The following is a 10,849-nucleotide window of genomic DNA, read 5'->3' on the forward strand; positions in this document are numbered from 1 at the left end:
TAAAGAAAAGAATGTAATTTGCAAGATAGTGTGCCATGCAGCTTAAAGAAATGAAATAACGAAAAATGTGCCAGGTACGAAAATAAAAATAGGTTTGTTGGAAAACTATAGTACACAGTTACAGTGTCCCATTGCCCCAAAATCTCGAACCCTTCATCTCATGCCTTTGGGTCCTCTTACTCCGATGGAAATGTTAACAAGGATGCAACTTGACCCATCACTTCCCATATTTTAACTGATCCTGCTTAATTTTCCAGGCCAAAGTTTCCAAATACATGGGTTCAATATTGGCTCTCCGCTGAAGCATTTTGGCCAAAGTCATTGGATTATCATTTTTCCGCACCTGAACATAAAGCATAAGCTTACCGCAGTCAAATCAACACATACGTTTACACATACATTCATTGCATGCAAATTTCCTTCCTCATCTGTGTACTCCAGATTGTAAAGTGATTTGCCACCAGATTTCTCTCCCCCGTCACCTAGTGCTTTAAATTGCGGGGGGACATAAAGCTGAAAAAAATAAGTGAAACGTACATGTTTCAAAACACTTCAACAATGTGTTCATACCTGTTCTTTGTGCTGAAGGTCCCTATACCATGAGTTGTCATGTGGACTAATTTCAGATGTTTCGTCACTATCACTGCTGTTTTTTACAGGTGGTGCAAGCTATCAACACAGAGAACACTGTTAATAATCTGCCAACTTGAATGTTATTAAAACTTGTCAAACCTGCTTTGACTCTGGTCTACTTCTGACCACAACTTTTTTCATTTTACCTTTTGGCATCCTTTCTCGTTCGCTGTCCCTCGTTTGAACAGTCCAGTCAAATAACTTAAAAAACAGATATAAAATGTAAATTTACACTATGTAGCAACCATGTCACTGGTAACAAGGTCACCTGTTTTTTTCCTTGATCATCACCTTTGTATGGCCGACCAACATGTGATTTGTCTGCAGAAGATTCAACCCAACTACTTGATATTTTGTCGGTGATTGGGTCGTAAAGCTAGGTAATCACCAAATATTAGCTTGTTTCTTGTTTATTACGCCTCAGAATTGTTGATGCCTACTTGTTTTTTTCCTAGATTTTCTCGGAGCTCCCGACCACCTTGAGGTTTGTCTCTGGTTGCTTGTATTCGGTCGTTTGACCTTGTGTCGTTAGTTGGATCATACAGCTAACAAGTGACAAAATGGGTAATTTAAACCATCTGTGTGGGCAGATATATATATCATCACCTGTTTTTTGTCTGTTTGTTTCCATGTGTTGGTTGTACTTCTTTCAAACATTCCTCTTTCATCATCTTCTGGGTTGTAAAGCTAAGCACATACCAAAATTATTGTGAATACTTTGACACCACAATATTTGGGATTACTTGTTTTTTGTATGGTTTTCCTCTATATGTGTGACCCCAATGTGATTGGTCTTCGAAACCTTCATCTCTAATTTCCAACTTTCCCAAATCTGTTGCAGGGTCATAAAGCTGCGAAATCCAATTAACAAAAATTTGACAGAATTTTTTTGGTCCCAGGCTCAAAACTTAAGAATTACCTTTTTCTCCTGGCCCATTTTGGGTATGTAGTCATCATATGGGATTTCTTCCGAGTCTTCAGCATAGTCAAATGCATCATCTGTTGGATCATAAAGTTTTACTTGCCTTCTTTTAACACCTTGGCTGTCATGCAGTGTTTCCCTAGACTTTTCTTTTCCTTCACTAGACGTTTTATCTTTGATGGAATCTTTAGGCTAAACAAATGTGAAGTATATTTTACTCTGTTTCACTCGCTGTTAAGGGCAAATGTCATTTCACAATATTTGCAATACCTGTTTCTTGCCCTGTTTATGCTTTTTGCTACGACTGCTTAGTGGTTTATCTTCAGTTTCAATTTCACCAGTAGACTTTTTGTGATTTGTTGTATCGTGAAGCTGAAACATGTATATGTGAACACACCTTTTGTTTTGGTATTTGGCCATTTAAACAGTTAAGGGATATGGGGAATTGTTTTTAAAATTTTTGTGTTACCTGCTTTTTATCCTTTTTTCCTTTATGGTTACCATCCCCTTGTTGTTTCTCCTCAGTTGATGGTTCATCAGTTTCTTTTTTCTTTCTTTGATTTGGAGGTACATACAGCTGGAGAAAATTAAAATTAGGCTGGTCAATCTAGAAGCCATGTACATACTTCACTATTACCTTTTGACTATATTTTTCACTTTTTTGTCTTGTATTTCCGGTTGGTTTGACTGCAGTTGCCTTTTCACCATTACTTGTTTTTCGCTGACTGGGCGGGACATAGAGCTAGTGAAAAGCAGAAACAGTAACTTAAATTTTAGAGCGAAAAGTAATGTTTCACCACCTGCTAGCAAACCTTGGTTGTAGGTGCCTTTGATGCATGTGGACCACTCTTTTTTTTATCCTCATTTGACTGCTTTATTCTCTTGTCATAATTGTCTCTGGAAAAATACATTCCATCAGGTTACAAACACAGAGTAGACATTTAGCAAAACAATCACACATTAACCTTCAAAAAATACATTACACAAACTAATATACAAATACAGTTACTGGTTTTCCTAATAAGTTGAACAGCAATGCCCACCACTACAACATACCTGTCAACTTGGTTCTTTCGAATGTGGTAAATAAAGCCATGTTTCATATTCAGACGTGGCTTGGAAAGCTCAGAGTCTGAATCATACTCATCAGATTCATATTCCATTATACTACTAGTAAATTGGGATGACAAAAACCTGAACACAGGATCACAACAGTTTAAAATGAAGATAGATAATTAACAGCCAATGAAAATTTTGTTATAATTCTTTTTTATAGGTTGTAGGTAGCATATTGGCATATTTTCAAGTCAAACATTTTGAATTTTGCAAAAGAATAGATCCAATGCTGACAACGATATGTTCAGAATAGTGTCATCACATTTTGATGGAGTTAAGATTTGACCTTGATGCCAGTCAAAAGATATCCCCCCCCTGATGGCATCATAACATGGGGGTGAGTCCTTTCAGGTAAGACTTGGTATTGGCGCATAAAAGTTTCAGACAGTTGAAGGTTAATGGCAACTCCACTGACAGACAGCTGGACAAACAGTTCCATTAATGGTTCCTTATATTCATGGTACACTGCAAAAGGCTTAGATGGGGATAATGTCTCTAAAAGCATTAGAAATATTGGTGTTGGATGAAAGCGGCTTGCTAAAATAAGAGCATCTACCTCCTTTTTGTAAAGGTGGTCATATGCAATCTTTTGCTGAGTGTGACGCTTTTGTCGTCTCTCCAACTTGATAGCAAGCTTTTCTGAATCTGTCAGATCTTGCCTTTTTCTTTTCCCACCAGTTAAAATCCCATCAGCACCTCCAGACTTAATACTGTCATTAGATTCATTTGAGGGTTGTGTGGTTGCAGTATCTTTCGAACAATTGGCTATTTCAAGTATGGGATCATCTGGCAGTGATTGCCCAGATATGACATGACCTAATAAACTAAGTGGAAAGGAATGTATCATTCGCCAGTGGTTGTCAGACAAATTTAAATGAGACAGTGCAAAAAGGTTGGATGGTGTTTCACCAACATGTAGATTAATTAAGCAGCCCTGAAGTCCCAAACGATCAACAATCATGGATAAGAGCACACCAGAACAAGTTTCCAGGACTGCAACCTTGCTTCCGTGTTGAATGTTTGCTGCAGTTAAAAGTTGTGACATTGAGTCAATGTTCATGTTGCATATTTTTGCAGGTTCTCGCTCTCTGTACAGTTTGCACAGCAATCTGGCGGTTGGCTTGTGTACTTGTATGTATGATGAGTACTTTTTCATTTTCTTTTTTACATACTTTGTTTGTGAATACTTGGTTTTTTCAGAAAACGTTGAACTGTTGTTCACAAGATTTTCAATTATTTCTTCACCGGTTGCACCTTCTTCTTTCAATTGCAAAATGCTTTCCCTTTTAAGTGTTTGGGCATCTCCGTGTGTGTCGTCAATTAGTCGGTTATCTTTTCCACATGATTTTGCAGAGTTCTCTTCTAGGTCGACTTGCTGCTGATCCATGACAATTAACGCACCCCTGTCTACTTTAAAAGTTGTCCCAAACTTTACCCCGTTTGCATTGTCCGGTAAAAATCGCATTTTTTCAAACACAATTTGTTTCTTGGAAACAAGCTTAACGGCTTTAAGAACATCGCCTTTTCTTAAAATTACTGTCTTGTCAAGAGATATAACGTCATTCATATTCCTGGGAAATTTGTGTTTTCAGATTCGTTGAAAAGTATGTATTTATGTAATATACAAATACACTACCGCTACTCGTCTACAAAACGATAAAGAAAACCAAACTTTCTCGCGGAGAATTGAGGCATCAAAAGTGTTTACAGTAAAAAATTTTCGTAACATAGTTCCTTCTTGTCAAAGCAACAACTAATATAAAAACGCACATTAATGTAGTATGCTTGCAGAAATGGGCATAAATGAGTTTACACTATAATAAAAGTATAAAATGGGAGTTTTTCAGTATTTTCTTTATTGTATTAACAAACTTTTTTAACTAAAGTTTAGTATCGGAAACCATGTTTGGTAAATTCCCCTAAAGTAAAAGCAATGTAATTTTGTGTCGCACGTTTATCAGTTGTCCAATACAGGATCAAAAACATGTTTTCTAGAGATTTTTGTCCAATATAACGAAAATAAAAAGTGATCGTGGATTGTTTTTTTTTCGTCGTTTATCATAGGTGATTACGCCCGTTTTCTGTTTTGTTTGTACTTTGTGGAATTATCTCTTTAGTATTTGTTCCTGTTGTGACAACCCTGTACATTTTGAGAATCAAATCTCTAAAACTTGGTCATCCAACTCTGACTTATACCGTCTTCCAAACCGTATTCCTCAACTCATCAGACATCTCCACGAAGTCCACGCTTTAATTCTTCTTTGTTTTTTAGTTGGTATCACGTAACGAAGGAAAAAGCCGGAACACCGCTTCGGTAAAATAATTCTGCCGGTACGCCGCTCCGGTAGGAATTCAACGGCTGATTTCCGCAGCTGCCGTCTCTCTTGAAATAATAGAGAATAAATAAGCTTTAATATATGCAATTTGAAGACAATGCGCGCTTCTACTCGCAAACTCATTTATTGTTTCGTCGTGTAACAATGCATATATTCAACACGTCATCCAAGTATACTACGATCTATCACGCAAATATTACAATTGATTGTAATGTTCCTCATAATGTAACAAAGCTTTAAATAACACTCCATACTAAAGAAAATATATCAGGTGGATGACAACAAACACAATTTCAACAAGACGTTTGGAACGACCGAAGTTTCAGCCTTACTGCAACCTGATTCGCCAGAATCGGAAGTAAACATAGGTGCGTTACGTGCAAGTCACGGTACAAAGTTCAACCCCATGCCGTCAATGTGCATTACACGCCCAGTTTGTGCAAGCCAATCGACACGGCTAAAGTAGTACCCAGCAAATAACACACTACGTTGTTTCGACTTTCACAACGTTGTGTTAGAGTCGATAGTTGGTTACATGCTTGACTAATTTTTAAGTAAATGTCGAATAAAAGTTGAAAAATTTGACGTAGAATATGGACGTTAGTTGGATTACAGAAGAACGTAAAAAATAACGTGATTACAACGTTTAACAACGACGTTCAAAAAGACGTGACTGTGGCGTGATTTAAACGTTGCTTATAACGTAGCAGTATGGGTTATATGTGAAGTCAGTTAAAAACCTCAAAGAAACGAAATAAGCACATTGTTTTTGACGAAATATAAACGTTCGTTGATACGTTTCAAATGAACCCGTTTAGAACCAAGATTCGACAATTGTTTTCACGTAATATAAACGTTGGTTTCATACGTTTGAAATGAACACGTTTAGAACCAAGATTCGACATTAGTTTTAACGTAATATAAACGTTGGTTTCATACGTTTCAAATGAACCTAATTAGAACCAAGATTCGACATTTGTTTTCACGTAATATAAACGTTGGTTTCATACGTTTCAAATCAATCTGTTTAGAACCAAAATTGGAGATTTGTTTTAACGTAATATAAACGTTGGTTTCATACGTTTCAAATGAACCTAATTAGAACCAAGATTCGACATTAGTTTTAACGGAATATAAATGTTGGTTTCATACGTTTCAAATGAACCCATTTGGAACTAAGATTCGACATTTGTTTTGACGTAATCTAAACGTTGGTTTCATACGTTTCAAATCAATCTGTTTAGAACCAAAATTGGAGATTTGTTTTAACGTAATATAAACGTTATAGTTTCATGCGCTTCAAATGAACCCGTTTATAACTAAGATTGGATATTTGTTTTTACGTGACATAAACGTTGGTTTCATACGTTTCAAATAAACCCGTTTCGAACTAAGGTTGGACATTGTTTAAAATGACATGAACGTTGGTTTTGTAGGTTCTTAGTGAAACTCATTGACAATAAAGATTAAACGCTTGTTTTAACGTAACATAAACGTTGACTTCGAACGTTATGGATCCATTTATAACAAGGATTTAACGTTAGATTTAAAATGTAAACGTTGGTTTATTGCATTTCGAAGTAACGAACGATGCAAAGGCGCTGTTTCGACACTTGTTTTTTTTACGTGCAGTACACCAAATAGTGCAAACGTTAGACAAAACTTGACATCACGTGTTTTGACACACGAAGAAACTGTTGTCAGAAACATTTTTATTTGAAAAATGCCTTCCTTTTGATAGTTTAATTAATAATATTATTGTTTTGTTTTGCGTTAATTTATTTTTCTGTAAAATTTAAACATACAAACAACACACGTGGTGAAGATTTCTATTCCCGCCAAAATTGCAGATGGAGTTCGCAGTCTCCCGAAAATGTTGCCTCGTGTTTTTGTCCTTTTCATGTTTAACTTGTTTAGGTACTTTTATCCGATGTAAAATGAGGACTGTACTTTTGTTAAAAAATAAATTTAATTTTGCTATATGTTGCCAGGGCCTTTTTCGGACGTTAAGCAACATTAGAGTAACACCTGTTGTGTGTAACAATATTAGGCCTATTTTACATCTGACCTATAATGGACAACATTGGTGCAAGCTAAGTAAGATGTCCATTTCCAAGTAACTGAATCTACGGGTAACTGTGGTGTGATATAACGAACTTATTACCAAAAGTATTCAGTTAATGAGTGTGTTTATAACATAGTCATTACCAAAAGTAGGCTATAGGCTATATTTTTGGCACTTAGTTGACAAACCTTTTTGCATTGTGTGTAATTTAACATTGTTGTGTTTGAATATCGGAATGGATGGAAGATTTGAAAAAAGAAAGATATATCAAAAGGAATGGATTAAGAGTAAACGCATCAAGAGAAAAAACAAAAAAATACATGAACAATTGTGTACCTATTACAGTACCTCTGACAGCGATGACCTTGAGGTTATACCACCTCTTAGCAAAACTAATTTAAACAAAAATAAAGCTTTCCCATCTTTCCAAAAGGCTGTTTTCCAGCCTAAGGCACTAGCACCCAGTATTTTTAAAGATGAGCTGCATAACCCAACTTATCATGAACCCCCAGAAAAGTCAGTTGTACCCTTTAGAGAACAATTTGCCAACTGGGTCACTACATACAATGTCAACCATGCTGCAGTAGATAATTTGCTTAAAGTTATGCAGGAGTGTGGACCAGCTATTTGTGTCAGTAATTTGCCATGTACGTGCCATACCCTTTTGTCAACACCCAAACGTGTAGATGTACAAATTAAGTCTGGAATGCAATACTACTACTTTGGATTAAGAAAGCAGCTACATTTTATATTGCAGAATGTGAAAAGTCATGCAGTATTTGGCTTGACATTTAATGTTGATGGGCTACCATTGTTCAAGAGCTCAAAATCTTGTTTTTGGCCAGTGCTTGGCAGTGTTGTTGAACTTGGATGTGTATTCCCTGTTGCACTAACATATGGAACATCTAAACCTTCCAACTTAGATTTTTTGACTGATTTTATATATGAATTGAACGAAATTCTAAAAAGTGGATTAGAAGTTGGTGAATGTACATTTAAATTCAGGATTAAGTGCATCATATGTGATGCACCAGCCAGGGCAATGGTTAAATGTACAAAACTATATTCAGGATTCTAAGGATGTGATAAATGTTCCCAAAAAGGAATGTGGTGTGGTCACCTGACTTACCCACAAATTGAAGACATACCAGAGAGGACAGACAACTCATTTAGAAACCAAAGTAATGCAGAACATCATCATATTACATCTCAGTTTCCTATTGATTACATGCACCAAGTGTGCCTTGGAGTAATGAAAAAACTTTTGTGCATGTGGATTCGTGGACCTAAACCAGTAAGGTTTAGTGTGCAACATTTAGACATAAGTTCTCTTGAAGCCCTATATTCCAGGATATTTTGTGAGAAAGCCACGCAGTTTTAGGGAAGTGGACAGGTGGAAAGCTACAGAATTTCGGCAATTTATGCTTTATACAGGACAGATTGTGTTAAAAAAGGTTCTTCCAAAGAAATTTTATGAACACTTTCTTTTATTTAGTGTAGGTATAAAACTTCTTATTTCACCAACTTTCGTTGAAAATTTTGCTTGTTACGGACATGACCTTTTAAGCAAATTTGTGAAGGATTCTGCTGACCTGTATGGCAAAGAGTTTTTGGTGTATAACGTGCATAGTTTGTTACATTTGAAAAGATATGCTTGTAAGTTTGGGTGTCTTGATGCATGTAGCGGCTTCAAATTTGAATCATACATGCAAAAGCTGAAACGAATGGTCAAATCTGGCAAGAGCCCAATTACGCAAGTTGTTAGAAGACTTAGTGAAAAAATCAAGGTTGATAGCAAAAGTGACCACAAGCAACAAAAAACATATACCAAGGAACCGAATAATGGCTATATTGTGAATTTTGCTCAACAGGGTGAGATGTGCATAGAAATCCTTGAAGCACGTAGCTATGAAAAATTTTTTTGTCGTGTGTATAATAATGCAAAAAGCTTTTTTCTTGCACCATGTTATTCTAAAAACCTGGGCATATTTGTTACTACTGCGGAGGACACTAAAACAGTTGTATTAAAACAAGATGTTAGTATAACAAAAGCTATTGTTTTGAAATTTGGTCATAAATGCATATTTATGGCGGTTATGCATGAAATATGATATCTGTTGTTTACAGATAGTGCTATGTGTGGTATTAAATGCAGGTTCAACATATTTTGTTAAAAATGTTTGTTGTTGTAATATTTGTTAATGAAGAAACAGCTGAAATTGTCCATAACTCATGGATATTTACCACGCAGGAAAAAGTATGTTTGTTCATTTGTTGTCTACAAGTTTGAATTTTTGATTATGTTGTATTTATTTCCAGAACTTGATGTGTTACTGGCCAAAGGTGGGAGCCCGGCAAAAGGCCAAAAAAGGTGAATTGCCAGACGAAGAAAACTGGGGACAACACCCAATAAGGATTTTGTACAAATCAGGTTTGTTCTGTTATAATTCTTAAAATTGCATAAAGTTGTAAAAGCTAGCACAGTGCCACTCAACAGCTGCACTGATGAGACCTTACAGGTCGAAACAGTGCGTGTACATACCCTGTCTGCAGCTTTGCAATAATATGGCTTTTTTGCACATATATTGTAATATGTTTTTTTTTTTTTGAAAAAGGGGAATTTGAAAAAGCACTGCAGAAATGCAATTTGGCCCTGCAAACATCAAATATGGAGAGCTGTGATGAGATTGAGAGACCTCGAAAAATGCCAAGAAGATTTCTCGATGAAGGTGGGGACACATGACATTCTAATCATAACAATGTAACAAAGTGGTGATCTGTGTAGATGTACCCGTATGTACTCTTCCAGATGAAGACATATACAACGAAGTGGGAAAAGAAAATGATAGTACTAATTTAAGTTTTAATTCTGCAGGTAAAGAACAAAAGTTGTTTGTTTTCGCTAATGAAAAAAAGTTAGTAGATAAGCCTTTAAAAAATCTTTTATTGGCAGGCAACACAAGAAAAAGGTCACTTTGTTCTTCAATTGCTGGAAAGAAGTTTTGCAAAGCAACCTGAACTTGTGTTGAAAAAATATTTCTGTTTTAGATGAAACCAACTTAAATGAAAATGACATGATGCAGCATACAGAGGGTATGTAGCAAATTTTTCGTTAGTTTTGCATTTAGTTCAATATTTTTTTGTGCAGCTGTAACAATCCAGACAATTCCAAGAGATATATGTGATATGAAACAAGAGATAAAAATGGTTAAAAATCTCTTGGAAACCAAAGAGGATGAAGATGATGCAGAGTTTACATATCTAAACAAGCCTTTAGAAACATTGGAAGAACTTGAAAAGCTTTTGTTGGAAAAATCCTTTAAAAAGTCATTTGTAAGTTACTTATCTAAGCCTCAACAAAACTTTACACAAACCTTTATCATTAAGATCAATTACTTACGAAGTCTTGGAGGTTCTTCAGTGGGAGATAAGGTAAGAAGAATGATGAGAAGAGTGGGAACTAACAAATTGTGGTCAATGTACAGTTATAAAGGAAGAAAGGGAAAATATTCGTTTTGCCAATCTTGTACAAACAAGGCAATTATAAGTATGTGATTTGATTATCATGGAAAATAAACATCTTTGTTGTATTGGGTTGTGTTAACCACATATAAGATATTTCTGATTGTAGCAAAAAACATTAATGCATTTTTTCTTTTCCACAAAATTTTAGTGGGAGGAAATTATTTATTTTTACTTGGTAATGTTATCAGCTTAAAAATGCCTGCATTTTTTTCCTTAATTGTCACGTATAAATTATGAAAACAGGTCGGGAAA

At 35.6% G+C, this 10,849-nt stretch overlaps 2 protein-coding genes and 1 pseudogene across 2 annotated transcripts; 1 reads left to right on the top strand and 2 right to left on the bottom strand.

The window, feature by feature from the left end:
* On the bottom strand, positions 1-2,745 carry LOC145912337 (uncharacterized). The gene is made up of 14 exons (XM_082999762.1): positions 2,612-2,745; positions 2,368-2,452; positions 2,193-2,297; positions 2,025-2,132; positions 1,826-1,927; positions 1,553-1,747; positions 1,377-1,484; positions 1,240-1,320; positions 1,074-1,178; positions 902-1,009; positions 733-834; positions 571-669; positions 400-513; positions 1-343 (listed from the first exon to the last, which is right to left on the bottom strand). The coding sequence occupies exons 1-14, from the start codon at positions 2,716-2,718 to the stop codon at positions 218-220; spliced, it is 1,545 nt and encodes a 514-aa protein (XP_082855888.1). The 5' UTR covers positions 2,719-2,745; the 3' UTR covers positions 1-217.
* A 4-nt stretch (positions 2,746-2,749) lies between these two features.
* Positions 2,750-4,313, bottom strand: LOC145912338 (tRNA (adenine(58)-N(1))-methyltransferase non-catalytic subunit TRM6-like). The gene has a single exon (XM_082999763.1). The coding sequence runs from the start codon at positions 4,236-4,238 to the stop codon at positions 2,946-2,948; it is 1,293 nt and encodes a 430-aa protein (XP_082855889.1). The 5' UTR covers positions 4,239-4,313; the 3' UTR covers positions 2,750-2,945.
* Positions 4,314-7,607: 3,294 nt separating this feature from the next.
* On the top strand, positions 7,608-9,203 carry LOC145910873 (uncharacterized; annotated as a pseudogene).
* Positions 9,204-10,849: the final 1,646 nt, after the last annotated feature.

This window comes from Ascidia mentula, chromosome 8 (genome assembly GCF_947561715.1).
Source record: "Ascidia mentula chromosome 8, kaAscMent1.1, whole genome shotgun sequence".
In the NCBI taxonomy this organism is placed as follows: Eukaryota; Metazoa; Chordata; class Ascidiacea; order Phlebobranchia; family Ascidiidae; genus Ascidia; species Ascidia mentula.

Excerpts from the sequence above, each read along its gene's own strand:
- LOC145912337 (XM_082999762.1), bottom strand. The coding sequence starts at position 2,718 with ATGGAATATGAATCTGATGAGTATGATTCAGACTCTGAGCTTTCCAAG. Across the intron at positions 2,298-2,367 it reads CAAAGGCACCTACAACCAAG|CTCTATGTCCCGCCCAGTCA; the intron begins GTTTGCTAGCAG and ends GCTTTTCACTAG. Across the intron at positions 1,010-1,073 it reads AAAATCTAGGAAAAAAACAA|CTTTACGACCCAATCACCGA; the intron begins GTAGGCATCAAC and ends GTGATTACCTAG.
- LOC145912338 (XM_082999763.1), bottom strand. The coding sequence starts at position 4,238 with ATGAATGACGTTATATCTCTTGACAAGACAGTAATTTTAAGAAAAGGC.